We start from the raw sequence: 22,170 nt of genomic DNA, 5'->3' as shown, positions 1-22,170 counted from the left end.
AATAAAACCGCCTGACATGTATTTTTGAAAATCGAATTATTACCGTTACGTTAAAAAAAAAAAAAAAAGTACTTTTCCCGATCCTCAATTTTTTTTTTTCGGCTTTCAAAAACTGTCGCTCTGGGCAAAAAAAAAACATGGCCGGTCGGCCCGTTTTGTAAATTCGGGGCCCTGACGGAGTTGACCCGTGACGTTGGCCCGCACCGTTGCTGGTTCTGGTTAGTGGTGGGGGGGGGGGTGATGGGGGGGAACGGTACCAGCCTCGCGGACACGTGCTAAGTGACGCGACACACGTCCGGTCGCAGCGCACCCGCTCTCGGACTATGTAGGCCTGCGTGGCTGCCGGACTGGTCCCGCCGTCGAGAGTCGCGCAGGCTGTCGTGTCCAGGTTAGTAGCAGCACGGCGACGCACCACAACGCCGAAATATCACAGCGCCGAACGTACAATAACGCCGAAAACCATAACGCCGAATGCCAAATTGACTACAACGCCGACAGCTAGAAAACTGCTATGTACCACAACGCCGACAGCTAGAAAACTGCTATGTACCACAACGCCGAAAAATGTCATTGCAGGACTGCCTCAAAGGTTAGGTTAGGTAAGGTTAGCACACAAATTCATTCAGTTGTTTTTTTTCATTTTGCTCCTGTGGCCCACCCCCCCCCCCCCCTTCCCCGCAGCAACATTTTTCGGCGTTACTGTATTTCGGCGTTGTGGTACACAGCAGTTTTCTAGCTGTCGGCGTTGCGGTCAATTTGGCATTCGGCGTTATGGTATTCGGCGTTATTGTACGTTCGGCGTTGTGGTATTTCGGCGTTGTGGTAACGACACGCAGAACGCAGCAACTGATCAAGAGTTCTGACCGCCCTAGGCTAATAAATTATGAGGACGCGCCCCCGCCAGGTGACAAGTCAGTGTTTGTTTTACGAGCACTTTTTCAAAATTTCAAATTTTTTTTTTTTTTAATCAGGGAGTCCCAAGATTTTTCAGTTCACAGCGCATTTCGTTTTAGTGTTTTGTCTCGGTCTAGTTTAAATATGTAGGGTAGATGCAACGATGCTAGATTAATAGTGCATGCGAAGACACGATTTCAGCGCGCCCTTTCCCCCCCCCCCCCCGATCCTCGCGCCCTAGGCCTAATTAGCCTAAGGGTTAATCAGGCCCTGGCAGAACGGTCAGCGGACCTGTTCGGTACTAACGCATTTCAAGTGACGCGTTGCTTTTAACAATCACTTGTCAGTTGTCACAGTGATCTTATAGGTAATCCGTTACGTTTGAAAACCAGTATAGTTAATTCTTTACATAATTTTCGATAGATTTAGGTACAGTAACGCGTTACGATTAATATTAATTTTATTATTTCATACCATTAAAAAATATTTTGTGTGACTTGATGATTTTTGTACGAACTCCACTCGTGTGTAAAACACAAAACTCGCCCTACAAAAAACGTAAACTCAAGAAGCAATGTTGACAGCCCAAAATTAAAACTCGGTAGGTAATTGGCTTAATCCTGTCATGAATGTTGTGTTCACAAATATTAAGCCATTTCCAATTATTTTACTGATAATGGCCAACATTCGTCTAACAGTGACGATGAATTTTTCGAAGTGAACAACTGGACTTTTTTTTGCAGATTTTGGGTTACGCGCTTATTTTCAAAACAAAGATTGTAGTACTTCTGTTGAAAGATTGTACAGTTCTGGCGGTTTGTGTCCCCCTCACAAAGATTTTGAGATGCAGCTTAGCTATTTCATTGAAGTCATCGCTCACAACTTTACAGACACGCAGTGGCGATAGAACTGCCGCTTCAACTTTCGCTCTCCCTTCGCGTATTTGCTGCTTCCCTGGGTCCCCCTGCGTCACACTGCGTCACTCTGCGTCACCCTGCGTCACCCTGCGTCACCCTGCGGGCTCAACTCGCGCCTGGCCTTATTGTGAACTTGTGATCCTCAATAGCTCGTCGAACCGAAAAGCAACAACTAGATAAAAAATATTTCTTGCCACTACATTCACACAACATCAATGTTCACAAGTTAGTTTTGATAGACCTGTTTGATAAAAAAAATTATGTTAAATCATATTGTAACATTCAAAAAATAAATAAGTAAACAAAACCTAAAAATAAAATAATACGAAAAGGCAAATGATTGAAATACGGATGCAAAAGTTGAAAACCATCAAAGGAAAGCAAAATTTTGACGCTCATTTCAGTAACTGCGCGCTCACGACGCGATGGAAATTGAAAAAATTTCCAATCGAAAAGTCTTAACACATCAAACACTTTTTTCACGCTTACCTCACTGATGTATCGGACGTAGTTGGTTACAATGTATTTTTTAATGGAACAGGTATTAGATGCAGGCAGAAATTTTTGCACACTAAATTAAATTGTTATTCAGCAGCTACTAATAAATATTCATGTAAAATTACAGATAGTTGTAAATTTGTACGTTTAAATAAAAACAACTGTATCACTACAAAATAGTGTTCGCAGTAATACTGGGTTTGTTGTCCCAGAACCTACCATAGCTAAAAGTTATTTGTAAACTTTTCCCTGGATAGCTTTCCACTATTATCTAACTTATCACATTAATAATAAAAGTAGAACAAATTATTGAATATTCGATTATATATTTTCCATGGTTTAAAAAAATATGCTTGAATGAAACATCAATTAAAATATAATATTATGCGCCAATTTTCGTAAGACATAGGCTACTCAGTATTATCTTAAAATAACGTATTTCATATATGCAAAAAAAAAATAACCATAGCCATGTGTTGTACAAAGTTAAAAATATATTTCTTGCAGTATTACAAACTATTTCTTGGTAACTGGTTTCCAAAAGAATCTTTTTGTAAAATAATAGATACATAATTTTTTTTTTCTGTGTAGAAATATATTTTATACGCGTCGAGTTCACCGCGTCACGCCCGCCCTGCTATTGCAAACCAAGCATTCAGTAGGGTCTAGCGTCATTTAGGTTATGTAAGTTCGTGTGAAGTAGGCTACCTACTGCGCGGCTCGGAATTGTTTCATCTCCTTCATTCGTCAAATCGACGTGAGTGTGATTCAGAAACAAGTTCTTGGGGGGTGTCTCGCTTCCTGTCTGGCGACATAATGCTTGGGGAAACCAGTAACGATTACTTTGTTTGATAGTTTTACGTGCCCGCACAAACCCTTCCTCGGTCTGCTGAGTACATTTCACACGCTAATCCACGTACACAGAATAATGCATCCATGTAAACGAGCTATATCCATATCTGCGCACCCATAACATATGTGTTTCCACCTGTCACTTGCAGCACACAGATGTCACTAGACGCAAAATGATTAGACAGTTGATAAGCCTGTGATAAGTGATTCTGCACCAACAAGTAATGCCTACTTTCCCATGCACACATGATAACTATTATCTCCCAACGCTCTAACAGAAAATCACAAACTATATCTATAACGTCAATTTTTTTTCCATATCCAGGACCCCCTGACAAGAAAAGTTCGAAAATGACATCAAAGAAAAAAACAATTCAATTTCGGCACAGCCTACAGTCGTAGGTAGATTTCGAAGTAGCCTACCTATTTCTTCTGGAAATATTTTGTAAACTTCTATAAAATTCTGGAACATTTTAAGAACTTAATGTACATAACATAATTACGTTCTCCTATATCACAAAATGATCGATTAAACATTTTATCGTTTTCCATGCGGCGAAAATATTATGAATGTTTTTAATTCAATGCATCCAGCATTGAATACCTTAGAACGAATTACATATTATGCCAACTAAGGTAATTATTAAATTTTTTTGACCTTCAAAAACTATTTTTCATTCATTGCACTAATAACATGGTCGTATAAAAATTTGCTTTGCACCAAGGTTTAATATAATAATAAGATGGTTTAGAATTAATTCGAACGGATTTAATACTAAGAAAGTTTTGAATTTTTAAATTTTCAGCCCCTGTTTTTTACGGTAATAATTAGTATCATCAAAAATTGTTTCAGTTAAAGTTTAGGATTCATACAATGAATTATAACGGAATTTGTAGTATACTTTCAAACCTTGTTATTTCCACCCTTTTGCAGTAATAGTTGGTCAGATAAAAATGTGAACGGATTTGAAAGTGTGCTTACTAACGGAGTTATGATTTTTTTTTTTGTCATTCAACCCCTGTTTGTTTCACCCCTTGCAGTAATGGTAGACCGTATAAAAGTATTTCAGAAGAAAACTGTAAATAATAATTCATAGTTTTGCAATAAAGTAGAACGAATTTGATAGCGTGCATTGTATGGAAATTATGATTTTATTTTTAATCCTACCCCTGTTTTTTCAATCCCCTGCAGCAATAGCTCATCTTATCAAAAATTGTTTCAGATAAAAGATTTAATTGAAAAATTATAAATGGTGTGCTTACTAAGGAAGTTATGAATTTTTTGTCCTCTAACACTTGTTTTTTACACCCATTGCAGTTATGGTTGGTCGTATCAAAATTGTATTTGGACAAAACAATTTGGTATCACCCCTACGAGTTTTAATACGTTCAAACGGATGTTATAATTATTATATTTGGGGGGTTATAACGATTTTTCTTGTTTTTCAAAAAATATTCCCCATTTCTACCCTTTTGGTCGAATATTGCCCATTAGCTAACTTGACCGAGATTTTCCATGATTTTATTTCATGCATCAGTTTGGAAGTTATTTGTGAAAAATTACAGCAGTTATCGTGTTCCTAAAAATGTCATAAATATATATACATATATATAAATAACTTTTGAGTTGACGATGGTTTTGAGGTTTATGGACCATGAAATGAAAAAATAAAACTATATTAAAAATCTCTGGAAGTCGCATCATGGTAACGGCTACAATAGGTAGTATTTCTTCGAAATCTATCTAAAACTAAGAAAATTTTAGTCACAACTAACTGATTTATCTTGGAAAATACCGGGACCAACTTTTCCTATTTCCTCGTGTTTAAATATAAGCCCATCATATTATAGAGTCCTCAAATAGTGATTAGTTTGAACCACGTTGTTTTTATTTCAGGACAATGGTTTGGCTTTTCGACTCCATCTGTTTTGATGTCACCTTATTGGCACTGACAGCTGTGGTTACCTTCTATTGGTGGATGACATCCAAGTACAGCTACTGGAAGTCAAGAGGGATACCTTACCTCAAACCAGTACCATTCTTTGGGAACGTCAAGGATCTTGTTTTACAAAAGGCGTATTGTGGGAAAGTTTTCCAGAAGATTTACAATGATCTGGAAGGCCACCGATTCGGGGGAGTGTATTTCCTCTTCAAGCCCACTCTTATTGTCAGAGATCCGGAGCTGATCAAATCGCTGCTGATCAAGGATTTCCCGTGCTTCCACGACAGAGGGCTCGGAATAAATGAAAAGCTGAATCCACTCAGTGCCAGCCTCGTCACTCTGTCGGGTTCCAGATGGAGGAATCTGCGTTTCAAGCTCGCCCCTGCATTCACGTCCGGGAAGATGAAGCGCATGTCCAACATCATGGTCGAGTGCGCGCTTGAAATGGTCAACAACATAGCTAGACTAGTTGACAAGGACGGCTCTGCCAACATGAAGTCAGTCGCCGCTCTCTTCACCACGGACGTCATCGGATCGTGCGCTTTCGGACTCCAGATGAACTCGATAAAGGATCCCGACTCTGCCTTCAGAAAAATGGGCCTCAAAATTTTCTCCCCGTCGTTGCGAAGATACATCAGCATTTTCGTTATGACATGCCTTCCTGTGTTCCTGCAAAAAATTCTCCACGCTTTCAAAGACCGAGAGCTAGAAAAATTCTTTATGGACTTAGTGAAGGACACTGTCAGCTTTCGTGAACAAAACAAAATAATAAGGGACGATTTTTTACAACTACTTATTCAACTGAAGAATGATGGAAAATTAGAACATGAAAAAGAGATGACGGAGAATGATTTTAATTCAACAGGACTGACGAACGCAAGGGATAATCACACAGAACAAATAGAAGAAAACGAACACGATTATGGTGAGTTAAAAAAAAAAAACTTTTTTTTTAAATTTCTTGTAATTGTAAAAACAATCTAAGTACACACTACAGGTTATCGTAACATTAGTAAAGTTAAATGTTTGTCATTACTTGAAATTTCACTGAGTACATACAACCTGAGTAGGCAATACCAATTGATAGAAGTAGTATAGGATAGCCGGTCCGAGGACATGGCGCTGGCGCGTGGTGTGTGGCCGGTGGTGTTTTCCGTCATCTTGGATTGTGATGTCACGGCGGCCATCTTGGATGGTTGTGACCTTGACCTTTGACCTTGACATTTGACCTTCAAAATGTGTCAAAATCCGCCAAAATTGGGCAAAAATTGCCCAAAATTCCTCAAAAATCGCCAAAATTTACATTTCTTAGGAAAAAAATTCCACCAAAAAATCTCAAAAAATTCCTCAATTCAAAAATTAGAATTTCGAAAATCCTCAAAAGTCGTTTTGTCCTAGAAAGAACCCAAATTCCTAAAAGAGGCTTAAGCATCCTTGTCTACAGCCTCCGATAAGCCTCTGACGTCATCTAGGATTATGACCGCCATCTTGGAGGAGTGTAACGGGACATAGCGTAACGGGACATAACGTAACGGGACATAACGTAACGGGACAAGTATATCACGGCGGCCATCTTGGATCCGCCATTTTGGATGACGTCATTGTGTTCTCGAAAATTCCGGCGATGTGTTTTCCGCCATTTTGGATGATGACGTCACCGTTGCAATTTTCGTTACGGCCGCCATCTTTAACTTTTTTATTTATTATCCGATTTTAACGAATTTTTTTTTAAAAATTTATAAAAAAAATCAAATAATAAAATTTTAATAATAAATAATTTTAAAATTTACAATTACGACACGGAGCTCGGAGTCCTCGGTTCGAACCCGACGAGTGCAAAAAAAAATTAAAAATGGCGACCGATCCTTCCCCCGTGGTGGCTGCAGGCAGACTGACTCCCACCACTTTTTTCATAGCATATATATCATCCGGCAGTATGACGTCATGTACGCCATCTTGAAATTTGAACGTCATCTTGAAAATCTTTATTTATTATCCGATTTTAATGAAAAAAATTCCAAAATTCATCAAAAAATTAACGTATTTGAATTCTGTTTGATTATATCGATGTACGTCCTTGGTTCGATTCCCGGCGAGAGTAAACGGTCGATCCTTCCTCCATGAAAGCTACCTAGACTGATCTACCACCACCAGTACCAAGGTAGATATCATCAACTGGTATGACATCATGTCCGCCATCTTGTCTTCATCCGCTGGAGACCACCATCTTGTTTTCGTCTGCTAGAGTGTGCCGATACCATGTAGTATAATTATCTGGTCACCATACTTTTGTCCTCAACTGTTGACATTGAACATTGACCTTGAACTTTGACCTTGACCTTGAACTTTGACCTTAACCTTGAAATTTGACCTTGACCTTGAAATTTGACCTTGACCTTGAAATTTGACCTTGACCTTGAAATTTGACTTTGTCCTTGTCGACCATCATGGATCCGACATTTTATGTTCAGTACATGCTACCAGAGGATACCACCTGCTGGAGTATGCCATCTTGTGTGTGTACTTGTATTATAGAGTACATTTCCATCTGGATAATTTTATTCTAACCCGCTACAGTGCAGTAATCATTTATTACCGAGGTGCCCCCCCCCCCCGCCAACATGAAATTCGACCGCCATCTTAAATCATGTAATAATGTAGCTAGAAAAGCGGGAAAAAATCCAAAATTCATTAAATAAATCACTCATTAACTTACATATCGATTCGATCCGCTCCAGTCCTTGGTTCGATCCTCAATCGATGCAAAACATTTAATTTTATGAAGAAAAAAAATAATAATTCCAATAAACCATGTTCAACATTCTTAAAGAGACTTTAAATCATCTACTACCATCATCCTATCAGACATCAAGACCACCATATTGGAAATTCGTAATTGTAATGCTAGAGATTCGGGAAAAAGTTCAAAACTCATTAAATAAATTTGTAATCTATATACTGATTGATTAGATCGACTAAGGTCCTTGACACGATCCTGGACGAAGCTAAAATAAATTTAATTAAAATACCAGAAAAGTGTAAGGTTCGAGGAATAAAACACCTAAAAGTCTTTTACAAACATAATATTTATTACACAATTTCTATCCTACTACAGAATCACTTGCGAAAGACAGCAATCTTATAAAAATTTAGCCCTGCATAGACGTACAACGACTACTTCTTAGCTCCAAATGGCTCCAAATGCTCCAAACGGCCTCCAAATGCTTGACAGCTCCAAATGCTCCAACAGCTCCAAAAAAAGGCTCCAAATGCTCCAACAGCCTCCAAATGCTTAACACAGCTCCAAATGGCTCCAAATGCTTGACAGCTCCAAATGCTTCAAAAGGCTCCAAATGCTCCAAATGCTCCAAACGGTCTCCAAATGGCTCCAACAGCTCCAACAGCCTCCAAATGCTTGACAGCTCCAAATGCTCCAAACGGCCTCCAAATGGCTCCAACAGCTCCAACAGCCTCCAAATGCTTGACAGCTCCAAATGTTTCCAGCAGCTCCAAATGCTCCAAATGGCTCCAACAGCCTCCAAATGCTTAACACAGCTCTAAATGGCTCCAAATGCTCCAAACGGCCTCCAAATGCTTGACAGCTCCAAATGTCTCCAGCAGCTCCAAATGCTTGACAGCTCCAAAAAAAAAGGCTCCAAATGCTCCAACAGCCTCCAAATGCTTAACACAGCTCCAAATGCTTGACAGCTCCAAATGCATAACACAGCTCCAAATGACTCCAAATGCTCCAAACGACCTCCAAATGCTTGACAGCTCCAAATGTCTCCAGCAGCTCCAAATGCTCCAACAGCTCCAAAAAAAGGCTCCAAATGCTCCAACAGCCTCCAAATGCTTAACACAGCTCCAAATGGCTCCAAATGCTTGACAGCTCCAAATGCATAACACAGCTCCAAATGGCTCCAAATGCTCCAAACGGCCTCCAAATGCTTGACAGCTCCAAATGTCTCCAGCAGCTCCAAATGCTCCAACAGCTCCAAAAAAAAAGGCTCCAAATGCTCCAACAGCCTCCAAATGCTTAACACAGCTCCAAATGGCTCCAAATGCTTGGCAGCTCCAAATGCTTCAAAAGGCTCCAAATGGCTCCAACAGCTCCAAAAGACTCCAAATGCTTCAAAAGGCTCCAATTGCTCCAAGAGCTCCATCTTCAATTGGTTCCAACTGATTCCTATTACTTTTATCGAACTTGGCATGATTACTAACATGTCTTTATCAGTATACATTTTGACTGGCAGTGGTAACGTTTTTTACACCTTTAAGTTATAAGTTTTATTTAGAAATCAGATTTCGATAAATGATAGCTTCCATCTGGAAAAGAAAATATATTAATTTATCTTCAAGTTTATACACATACATTTAATTTAATCCATTATTGTATGTAGCCAGCTTCCCTCAGTTCTTTGAGTATGAAGGATATTTCTTTAATGTTCGAATAGTTTCCTGCACAAAGCGATCCATGTAGTAGTCGTAGCCTGTTAACCAATATGTTAGGATCTTCCCATGAGGTATAATCAATCTCTTCTGCTGCCTTCATCATCCTTGCATGTTTATAAATATTATCTCTGGTGTCTATCGTTTTAACACCAACCACAAGGTCACTTTCGTCATCTTGCCAGTGATTATCACAAGCTTGATCAGGATAATTTATTTTATTACGTCGTTTCCATCGTTTTGGTCTCAAACCACCATCACAGTCTTCGCTCTTGCATGCTTTTGGTGCTTCAGTACAGTACTCAATCATGTCAGCCTCAGATGTGTCACCACAATCTTCAATCATGTCAGCTTCTGATGTGTCACCACAGTCTTCAATCATGTCAGCACCACAAACTTGATCAGGATAATTTATTTTATTACGTAGTTTCCATCGTTTTGGTCTCAGACTACCATCACAGTCTTCGATCTTGCCTGCTTTAGGTGTTTCAGTACAGTACTCAATCATGTCAGCCTCAGATGTGTCACCACAATCTTCAATCATGCCAGCCTCAGATGATTCATCAAAGTCTTCGACCTTGTAAGCTTCAGGTGGTTCTCCATCTTTCACATTTTCATGGAGACGACTAGATATTGGAGTAAATATATTTTCATTTCTAATGTGGTTACAACTTCCTTCGTTTGTTTTAAATTTTAAATTATTATCTTGATCTAGATCAGTAATTTTAGCATTAGCTTTTTCGCCTTCGTTCCTCTTCCGCGATGTTGTAGCCCAGTCTTCGTTATCTTTATTCATCTTAATTGTACAGGTCTTGTAATGTCTATCCAAGTAATATCTTCTACCAAAGGATTTCTGACACTGACTGCAATGAAATGGTTTTTGACAAGGACCCAAATTACACTCGCTTCTCTCATGTCGTTTAGCATTCTTTCTCAAGGTAAACACCTTGCTACAGTATCTACAGTGATGACGTTTTGATACAGCAACAAATCCCGTTTCAGGATTCATATTAGTTATTGAGACTAATGCCAGATGCAAACTAAGAGTTTTAAATTAGATATATTACTTAAATAGAATTTTTTAATTATTTCATCAGCGAGAATTAATTTATCTCATTCAAAGGTACTTGTTGCAAGTAGTTCTGCTTTTCAACAACAGATGTCGCCACATGTTACTTGCAGGTAAATAATATTTAGTTCTTTTATGCGGGATGCGGGATGCTCACTAACGATCGCAAAAGAAGGATGGCTTCGCTAGACTCCAAGGAGAAGGAAGTTCGTCCATCCTGTTAGTGCTTCTTAGATTTCTCAGAGATTATTTGACTGAGTAATGATATTTTTTTTTTTAAATTTCCACCTGATAAAAATATTACAAGTGCTGATTTATTGGCAGAATTTCAATAATTAAATGCAACCTTGAATAAAAAATGACATGACTCATTAAGTAAAAAATTCTTCATGCATAGATCAATTCCTCATCAGTAACCAGAAGCACTCGGAGAAAACCATCAGATGTCTAATCAGGAATAATCAGAAGCACCCAGAGAAAACCATCAAAATATTGTCAAGAATAATCAGGAGCACACGGAGAAAACTACCATAATATTGTCAAGAATAAACGGGAGCACACGGAGAAATCCACCATAATATTGACAAGAATAATCAGGAGCACACGGAGAAAACCACCGCAAGTTTTCTTTGATATCATAAAATTTCAGGAAAAAAATAATAAAAAATAAAAATAAATTAATAAAAAATTTAAAAAAATAAAATAAAAAAATACATAAATATATTCTGCTAGCTTGTGAACTTCTCATTGTTGAACAAAGATAGAGTTCTAGTACAAGCTAGCAGAATATATTTATGTATTTTTTTATTTTATTTTTTTTAATTTTTTATTAATTTATTTTTATTTTTTATTATTTTTTTCCTGAAATTTTATGATATCAAAGAAAACTTGCGGTGGTTTTCTCCGTGTGCTCCTGATTATTCTTGTCAATATTATGGTGGATTTCTCCGTGTGCTCCCGTTTATTCTTGACAATATTATGGTAGTTTTCTCCGTGTGCTCCTGATTATTCTTGACAATATTTTGATGGTTTTCTCTGGGTGCTTCTGATTATTCCTGACTAGACATCTGATGGTTTTCTCCGAGTGCTTCTGGTTACTGATGAGGAATTGATCTCTGCATGAAGAATTTTTTACTTAATGAGTCATGTCATTTTTTATTCAAGGTTGCATTTAATTATTGAAATTCTGCCAATAAATCAGCACTTGTAATATTTTTATCAGGTGGAAATTTAAAAAAAAAATATCATTACTCAGTCAAATAATCTCTGAGAAATCTAAGAAGCACTAACAGGATGGACGAACTTCCTTCTCCTTGGAGTCTAGCGAAGCCATCCTTCTTTTGCGATCGTTAGTGAGCATCCCGCATCCCGCATAAAAGAACTAAATATTATTTACCTGCAAGTAACATGTGGCGACATCTGTTGTTGAAAAGCAGAACTACTTGCAACAAGTACCTTTGAATGAGATAAATTAATTCTCGCTGATGAAATAATTAAAAAATTCTATTTAAGTAATATATCTAATTTAAAACTCTTAGTTTGCATCTGGCATTAGTCTCAATAACTAATATGAATCCTGAAACGGGATTTGTTGCTGTATCAAAACGTCATCACTGTAGATACTGTAGCAAGGTGTTTACCTTGAGAAAGAATGCTAAACGACATGAGAGAAGCGAGTGTAATTTGGGTCCTTGTCAAAAACCATTTCATTGCAGTCAGTGTCAGAAATCCTTTGGTAGAAGATATTACTTGGATAGACATTACAAGACCTGTACAATTAAGATGAATAAAGATAACGAAGACTGGGCTACAACATCGCGGAAGAGGAACGAAGGCGAAAAAGCTAATGCTAAAATTACTGATCTAGATCAAGATAATAATTTAAAATTTAAAACAAACGAAGGAAGTTGTAACCACATTAGAAATGAAAATATATTTACTCCAATATCTAGTCGTCTCCATGAAAATGTGAAAGATGGAGAACCACCTGAAGCTTACAAGGTCGAAGACTTTGATGAATCATCTGAGGCTGGCATGATTGAAGATTGTGGTGACACATCTGAGGCTGACATGATTGAGTACTGTACTGAAACACCTAAAGCAGGCAAGATCGAAGACTGTGATGGTAGTCTGAGACCAAAACGATGGAAACGACGTAATAAAATAAATTATCCTGATCAAGTTTGTGGTGCTGACATGATTGAAGACTGTGGTGACACATCAGAAGCTGACATGATTGAAGATTGTGGTGACACATCTGAGGCTGACATGATTGAGTACTGTACTGAAGCACCAAAAGCATGCAAGAGCGAAGACTGTGATGGTGGTTTGAGACCAAAACGATGGAAACGACGTAATAAAATAAATTATCCTGATCAAGCTTGTGATAATCACTGGCAAGATGACGAAAGTGACCTTGTGGTTGGTGTTAAAACGATAGACACCAGAGATAATATTTATAAACATGCAAGGATGATGAAGGCAGCAGAAGAGATTGATTATACCTCATGGGAAGATCCTAACATATTGGTTAACAGGCTACGACTACTACATGGATCGCTTTGTGCAGGAAACTATTCGAACATTAAAGAAATATCCTTCATACTCAAAGAACTGAGGGAAGCTGGCTACATACAATAATGGATTAAATTAAATGTATGTGTATAAACTTGAAGATAAATTAATATATTTTCTTTTCCAGATGGAAGCTATCATTTATCGAAATCTGATTTCTAAATAAAACTTATAACTTAAAGGTGTAAAAAACGTTACCACTGCCAGTCAAAATGTATACTGATAAAGACATGTTAGTAATCATGCCAAGTTCGATAAAAGTAATAGGAATCAGTTGGAACCAATTGAAGATGGAGCTCTTGGAGCAATTGGAGCCTTTTGAAGCATTTGGAGTCTTTTGGAGCTGTTGGAGCCATTTGGAGCCTTTTGAAGCATTTGGAGCTGCCAAGCATTTGGAGCCATTTGGAGCTGTGTTAAGCATTTGGAGGCTGTTGGAGCATTTGGAGCCTTTTTTTTTGGAGCTGTTGGAGCATTTGGAGCTGCTGGAGACATTTGGAGCTGTCAAGCATTTGGAGGCCGTTTGGAGCATTTGGAGCCATTTGGAGCTGTGTTATGCATTTGGAGCTGTCAAGCATTTGGAGCCATTTGGAGCTGTGTTAAGCATTTGGAGGCTGTTGGAGCATTTGGAGCCTTTTTTTGGAGCTGTTGGAGCATTTGGAGCTGCTGGAGACATTTGGAGCTGTCAAGCATTTGGAGGTCGTTTGGAGCATTTGGAGTCATTTGGAGCTGTGTTATGCATTTGGAGCTGTCAAGCATTTGGAGCTGTGTTAAGCATTTGGAGGCTGTTGGAGCATTTGGAGCCTTTTTTTTTGGAGCTGTCAAGCATTTGGAGCTGCTGGAGACATTTGGAGCTGTCAAGCATTTGGAGGCCGTTTGGAGCATTTGGAGCCATTTAGAGCTGTGTTAAGCATTTGGAGGCTGTTGGAGCCATTTGGAGCATTTGGAGCTGCTGGAAACATTTGGAGCTGTCAAGCATTTGGAGGCTGTTGGAGCTGTTGGAGCCATTTGGAGGCCGTTTGGAGCATTTGGAGCTGTCAAGCATTTGGAGGCTGTTGGAGCTGTTGGAGCCATTTGGAGACCGTTTGGAGCATTTGGAGCATTTGGAGCCTTTTGAAGCATTTGGAGCTGTCAAGCATTTGGAGCCATTTGGAGCTGTGTTAAGCATTTGGAGGCTGTTGGAGCATTTGGAGCCTTTTTTTGGAGCTGTTGGAGCATTTGGAGCTGTCAAGCATTTGGAGGCCGTTTGGAGCATTTGGAGCCATTTGGAGCTAAGAAGTAGTCGTTGTACGTCTATGCAGGGCTAAATTTTTATAAGATTGCTGTCTTTCGCAAGTGATTCTGTAGTAGGATAGAAATTGTGTAATAAATATTATGTTTGTAAAAGACTTTTAGGTGTTTTATTCCTCGAACCTTACACTTTTCTGGTATTTTAATTAAATTTATTTTAGCTTCGTCCAGGATCGTGTCAAGGACCTTAGTCGATCTAATCAATCAGTATATAGATTACAAATTTATTTAATGAGTTTTGAACTTTTTCCCGAATCTCTAGCATTACAATTACGAATTTCCAATATGGTGGTCTTGATGTCTGATAGGATGATGGTAGTAGATGATTTAAAGTCTCTTTAAGAATGTTGAACATGGTTTATTGGAATTATTATTTTTTTTCTTCATAAAATTAAATGTTTTGCATCGATCGAGGATCGAACCAAGGACTGGAGCGGATCGAATCGATATGTAAGTTAATGAGTGATTTATTTAATGAATTTTGGATTTTTTCCCGCTTTTCTAGCTACATTATTACATGATTTAAGATGGCGGTCGAATTTCATGTTGGTGGGGGGGGGGGCACCTCGGTAATAAATGATTACTGCACTGTAGCGGGTTAGAATAAAATTATCCAGATGGAAATGTACTCTATAATACAAGTACACACACAAGATGGCATACTCCAGCAGGTGGTATCCTCTGGTAGCATGTACTGAACATAAAATGTCGGATCCATGATGGTCGACAAGGACAAAGTCAAATTTCAAGGTCAAGGTCAAATTTCAAGGTCAAGGTCAAATTTCAAGGTTAAGGTCAAAGTTCAAGGTCAAGGTCAAAGTTCAAGGTCAATGTTCAATGTCAACAGTTGAGGACAAAAGTATGGTGACCAGATAATTATACTACATGGTATCGGCACACTCTAGCAGACGAAAACAAGATGGTGGTCTCCAGCGGATGAAGACAAGATGGCGGACATGATGTCATACCAGTTGATGATATCTACCTTGGTACTGGTGGTGGTAGATCAGTCTAGGTAGCTTTCATGGAGGAAGGATCGACCGTTTACTCTCGCCGGGAATCGAACCAAGGACGTACATCGATATAATCAAACAGAATTCAAATACGTTAATTTTTTGATGAATTTTGGAATTTTTTTCATTAAAATCGGATAATAAATAAAGATTTTCAAGATGACGTTCAAATTTCAAGATGGCGTACATGACGTCATACTGCCGGATGATATATATGCTATGAAAAAAGTGGTGGGAGTCAGTCTGCCTGCAGCCACCACGGGGGAAGGATCGGTCGCCATTTTTAATTTTTTTTTGCACTCGTCGGGTTCGAACCGAGGACTCCGAGCTCCGTGTCGTAATTGTAAATTTTAAAATTATTTATTATTAAAATTTTATTATTTGAATTTTTTTTATAAATTTTTAAAAAAAAATTCGTTAAAATCGGATAATAAATAAAAAAGTTAAAGATGGCGGCCGTAACGAAAATTGCAACGGTGACGTCATCATCCAAAATGGCGGAAAACACATCGCCGGAATTTTCGAGAACACAATGACGTCATCCAAGATGGCCGCCGTGATATACTTGTCCCGTTACGTTATGTCCCGTTACGTTATGTCCCGTTACGCTATGTCCCGTTACACTCCTCCAAGATGGCGGTCATAATCCTAGATGACGTCAGAGGCTTATCGGAGGCTGTAGACAAGGATGCTTAAGCCTCTTTTAGGAATTTGGGTTCTTTCTAGGACAAAACGACTTTTGAGGATTTTCGAAATTCTAATTTTTGAATTGAGGAATTTTTTGAGATTTTTTGGTGGAATTTTTTTCCTAAGAAATGTAAATTTTGGCGATTTTTGAGGAATTTTGGGCAATTTTTGCCCAATTTTGGCGGATTTTGACACATTTTGAAGGTCAAATGTCAAGGTCAAAGGTCAAGGTCACAACCATCCAAGATGGCCGCCGTGACATCACAATCCAAGATGACGGAAAACACCACCGGCCACACACCACGCGCCAGCGCCATGTCCTCGGACCGGCTATCCTATACTACTGATAGAATTCTTACAAATGTAATTCAGAAATTTTGGAATAGAACATGACGGAAATGGTCTTCTTTGTCGTGCTTGTCTTGTATGATTACAGAAATAAACGAGAAACAGATGGCTGCTCAGTGCTTGGCATTTTTTGCCGCGGGGTTCGAGACTTCATCCTCCACCATCAGTTTCTGCCTGTACGAACTGGCCACGAACCCTGGCCTGCAGGATAAGCTGAAGCGCGATATTGATGCAGCTTTGGAGCAGCACGACGGGAAACTGACGTACGATTGCGTACTTGACGTGAAGTACTTGGACCTTGTTGTGGAAGGTGAGTAGTCGTTTCCCGTGGGTGGACGTGATACGCAGGGGCGCAACAACAGGGGGGAAGGGTATTTTGCCCCTCCCCCCTTCTGAAACCTTGAAGTGGGGGCAAACGGGGGCAAAGAAAGTGCTGTGTAATCAATTTTTAGAAAATAAAACTGCTTAAATAGCACCATTTTCCACCTTGAAATACAACTTTTCCCCGCGGAGGACCCCCGGACCCCCCGCTTCAATAGGGGGGATCGAAGATTCTTTATAAAAAGGTATATTGCCCCCCCCCCTTTGTAAAGATAGTTGCGCCCCCTGGTGATACGTCACGTCCATATAGTGATGGAGTCGAGCTGGTGATGGTTCATGTTTCACTTCTGGAATGACTCACGATTTATTAGCAGCAAAACATTCGCAAGTGGTTCGAGTACCACTACAACTGTGAAGGAATTATGGCCTTGAATATTTCTGTGCACAACAGGGCGACTGAAATTCTTATTAATAATATTATTTGACACAAAACCTGCTAGCACGTATAAACTACAATCAGCCCCCGATTTACAAAGGGGTCTACCGCGCATTTTCCCAGAGCGCCCGTTTTTGAGGGGCGGGAGAATTTGAGGTGCGAAAAATAAAATAAACCTGAAAATATATATTAAGGGACGGGAAAAATAAGTTTTTTTTTAACGTACAGTAATGATTTGATTTTCAAAAATGCATGTCAATGGGAAATTTTGGTTTATACTTAACTATTGGAGTGCCCTTAAAAATATTAGGCCTTAAACCAAATACTTTACATATAGTTTAAAAACTTTTTTTTTTTGATAATATACAGTACACCATCACTACGGTAGTTATAACAGTGGAAAAAAAACTGCAACAACGAATTATTAAATTTTAATAAGAAAAAAAGACAAACAGTCCGTGTCTTTGAAAACCCTTCGTATTTAGTTGCATAATGTGCAGTTTTAAAACTGATGATAAATAAGCTTGAATTTGTAAAATTTTATGATGTTTGGTGGGAACTGTAAAAGGGGGAAAAAAAGGGGGGGTGTCTAAAGATTATCTGCCCAGAGCGCTAATTGCCTGAAATAGGGTCCTGACTGCAATAAGTAATTGTGGTCAACACTGTGCTCTAAACTCTCTCGTCTTGCAGAGACGTTGCGAAAGTACCCGCCGGCAGCGATACTGACGAGGATATGCACGAAGCCGTACACGGTACCTGGTACCCGCTTGAGACTGGAGGAGGGTACCGACGTGAAGATCCCCACATACGCCCTGCACCACGATCCTGATCACTATCCACGGCCGGAGGTGTTCGATCCTGAGAGATTCACCCCGGAGAACAAACGTAGGAGGCCGCAGTGCACATACCTGCCTTTTGGCGAAGGTCCAAGAATGTGCATAGGTAAGCCAAAACACTGTTTTTATTTTGAGTAATGAAAAATTCATATGATAGCCAAAATATTGCACATTCAACATAAATAGAGCATGTATTTTTTTTCTTCAGATCCGTATTTATAAATGCTAAAATTAAGACAAAAATTTCGTGTTTTTGCATGACATTCAAACTAACTTAAGTTTTTTTTCCTAATAATGTTATTTGTTTGCTTAATGTATACGTAGTTATCAATGGCCTATGAAGGGTTCAAAATTATGTTTAATAACTGGAAATACATAACACCTAAACAAAAAAATATATATATTTATTACGTAATATCATTGTAACCGTAATACTTTGCTTTACGCATCAGTGTGAAATGTCATTGCCTAAGCGCCAGAACTAAATGAACCGTTGATATTCTTCCAAATACATTTAGAATTAGACCAGAAAATAATTTTAAATAGAGTATTGTGTCATGAAAATATTATTAGAAAACGTAAGCTTAATTTATTTGGTAAATTTTATCGAGTTTCTGAAAATGTTCCAGGTATGAGGTTCGGCTTGCTGCAGGTGAAGATTGGTTTGGCAACACTTTTGTCGAAGTACCAGTTCGAACCATGCTCCAAGACTCGGATCCCATTGGTTCTGGACGAAAAGGCCATCTTCACTTCCGCGAAAGGAGGAATCTGGCTAAAAATATCAGAAAGGGAGAAGTAATCATGCAACCTAATAGAATAACCCCAGTTTTGCACCAGTGTCGTCCATACGATAGGCTTTTTTTTTGTGTAATTTTTTTGAAAATAATCTCAAACGTTTAGCACAATTATTTTTCTATGTGCATGCGGAATGAATTAACTTGCATAACCTCGTGAAAGAGAGAATAATTTCGAACCGAATATTAGCTCTGGTTTGCTCTCCATTTTCACATCTATCCTTCTCTATACCGAATGCACGATGTCGACTAGTCATGAAGACAGATAAATTCTTTGAGTATTTGTGATAATTGTGCTCTACAAACAAAACATTTTTAAATGGCATTCCACTACAATAATTAAAATACCACAGAAACCATCTCCATGTCTATGTTTTTTTTTAATTATAGGCTAAATTCGTGTTGTGATCTGGTGTCCGGTTTTGTTGCCAATGCCGTGTATGCTGTGCAGAAACAAAGCTTATCATAAAATGGCGTTTCTGACATTGTTTAAGCTAAGTGGTGTGCACCTTTCAGCCCTTTTCCGAAGAGTCCTGTAGTGATAATGTTGACTATTGAGTATGCAATAGAATCATGTTTCAAATATGTTGAAAGAAGTAACGTCCGCAAAGAAAAATTTATATCTAGGATTTTTTTTAAATTGATAATTTTAGTGCAAAACATTTTTTTTGTTAATATTTAAAAATATGTATGTTCATCTACCTTTTATCACCTAAGGGATTATCAGAAATATGATAACACAATAACACAAATTACGGATAATATTGGGGAAGGTCGTGATCGGCAATGGTGACGTCATTTTGGCAGATCATAACACACACTCAGCAAAATAGTGCGTAACTCAAATTCTGAAATTTTTTACCTACTACACGAAAAAATTAAGTAAAAGGTCCTCTTCCAGAGTAATAAAAAAAATTCATGTCGTTTTGGTGGGGAAAAAATGTACAGACACCTCACTATTTTATTATATAAATTTGTATCTCATACCCGGTAAAATAATGGTGTACGTTACGTACAACACTGTTTTGCTTTTTTTTTTTTTTTTTTGTTACGACACTATTTTACTGTAGGTGCGATTATACAACTGATGTCAGGATATCCGAACTGGGACGTGAACACTCCACGTCTCCTGTCTTCCCTGTGTCTTCCCTGTCCTCGGAATGCGAGTCCAGTGGCGTACCACTACCCCACCTCGCTGCGTCAGCAAGTAGTATTAGATGATGACAAAACCACGTTTGCGTGGCAGTTTAAGTGTAAGAAACAGAGTGCTGGTGATATTTTTCGTCGAAGTATGTAGTTGTGGTGTTTTAATGTGTTAAATACGTAATCATAAAGAACTGATTTTTAATTTTTTATTATTAGTAAAAAAATATGTCATTTAAAAACATATAAAATAAAACGTGTAGGTACGATGCTGGTGTTGTAGACTATGAAGACTGAAGCAAATTCATTAAAATAAAAAAATAGTAATGAATAAAATTCTTCGAAAACTTAACATGAGGGAACATTTCAGAGTCACAACTGGATACATACACAGGATTAATGTTCTGAAACAAAAACCTGGAAACGTGATATGGATTGCTACATATTACTTTTGAATATATATACGCAGCCTTTCTTGGAGATTACTCTCGCCAGTAATTAATAGATAACGATACCCTCACGTGACTATCTCGAGATGCGCAGAGATAATGCTGGGGGATGAAGGGGGAAGAGGAAGGAATTGTTAGGCAACATGACTGTTATAAAATAGCTTATCAAGATCTGCTTGTTTCCTTTCCTAGTCTGTTGCTGCAATGAAACCACAGCGCAGGCAGAACCAAAGTTGGTAGCCGAGGTGACGAACATGAAGACGGTCTGTGAGTAGGTCTTAGTCATCATTATCTAAGGTAATGGTAGTTGTCGTTCAAACTTCCTTAAAAACTTGACACATAAACACCATTTCTGTCAACGAGCTCTTGAGCGCCAGGTAAGCTGGGTTTTAAAGAAAATTTTTCCTTTTTTTTCATCTTAGAGAGTGTGATTGTGTGTGTGTGTGTGTGTGTATTCAAGATGTTTGCAAATTGCGGGGCATAACTTGAATGAATGGCAGTAAATGCCAAAACGAGCGTCTGTCCGGAAACGAAACACTGCAAAGTTACGGGCGCAAACAGAAGCAAGAAATTTTGAATTTGGCGGGCTTGAGGGGACCACTCCATTGGCCGAGAGGACGCGAGATAGCTGCGCAGTGGCGTTCAACGCCCCGCGTGAAGCAGGCGATTGGGAAGCCTTCTTTTCACAGACGAGAGAGCCAAAACCCGAAGTTCCCCGAAGTTCATGTAATTTTTCCGTATCGTTAATGTAGCTATCCTAAACCAAATCAACCGTCCAAAATGTTTTAAAATATTTATAATGTAGCTAACCTAACCTAATTGACCATTAGTGTCATTTTATCAACACCGCCATATTTATTTACATTGAACAAAAAAAATCCCGAAGATGCACGATCGGGCGTTTGGCTCTTTCGTCTGTGAAAAGAAAGGATTCCCCAGGCGATTAGCCGGGCTCAGACGTTCAGAGTCAGCAAATATAGTAATATGGACAATATGGGAAACTTGCAAGAAATACGCGAGACAAGCGATGTCAGCGAACCTGGTGGTGTGGAGTGAACCTACTTTTTTTTAAGTGCGTGAAACTATTTAACATTTTTTATAAACTTTATTACAGATTTCACCCCACGAGGCGGTGGTGAAAAATTGATCATTTTAGTATTTAGGAAAACTTTTATCACCGAATGCACTGAATCTGAGAGTGTGAATTATCAAATACCTACATATTTTACATTAAAAAAAGGTAGAGGACCAGCCTGTTATTTATTGAACCCTGGGAGAAAATGGGGAAGGTTTGAGAAATTGGTGAGTTTAGTTTACTAATAAGTATAAGTATGCCTATTAATCTACCAATACGGATGCTAAATGAAAATCTCTTGTTCACTCCTGGAATTGGCAGCAACATAATTAGCAAGTCCTATATGAACCCACGCCCACAGGTCGCGATGTGGGTACTTGTGACCCTGTGACTATAATGGGGCACTGGCGGAATTGAATGGAGGAAACGGGAGTACCCCAAGAAAACCCTCGGGCACACGGATACGTCTGTCATTTTGCAACTTCTGAAAAATCTATTTCGAATCACTTTGAAAGAGGAAAATTATCTGACCACTCAACCACCGTTTACCCTTAATGCGTAGGATACGTGTGATATACGTGTAAT

The 22,170-nt window shown here is 38.6% G+C and overlaps 1 protein-coding gene across 1 annotated transcript; it reads left to right on the top strand.

Moving 5' to 3' along the window:
* Positions 1–287: 287 nt before the first annotated feature.
* Positions 288–19,408, top strand: LOC134530200 (cytochrome P450 6k1-like). The gene is made up of 5 exons (XM_063364858.1): positions 288–388; positions 5,059–6,029; positions 16,620–16,841; positions 17,979–18,230; positions 18,754–19,408. The coding sequence occupies exons 2-5, from the start codon at positions 5,063–5,065 to the stop codon at positions 18,921–18,923; spliced, it is 1,611 nt and encodes a 536-aa protein (XP_063220928.1). The 5' UTR covers positions 288–388; positions 5,059–5,062; the 3' UTR covers positions 18,924–19,408.
* Positions 19,409–22,170: the final 2,762 nt, after the last annotated feature.

Source organism: Bacillus rossius, chromosome 3, assembly GCF_032445375.1.
Source record: "Bacillus rossius redtenbacheri isolate Brsri chromosome 3, Brsri_v3, whole genome shotgun sequence".
NCBI classification, from domain to species: domain Eukaryota; kingdom Metazoa; phylum Arthropoda; class Insecta; order Phasmatodea; family Bacillidae; genus Bacillus; species Bacillus rossius.
This window is presented reverse-complemented; position numbering and strand designations above follow the sequence as displayed.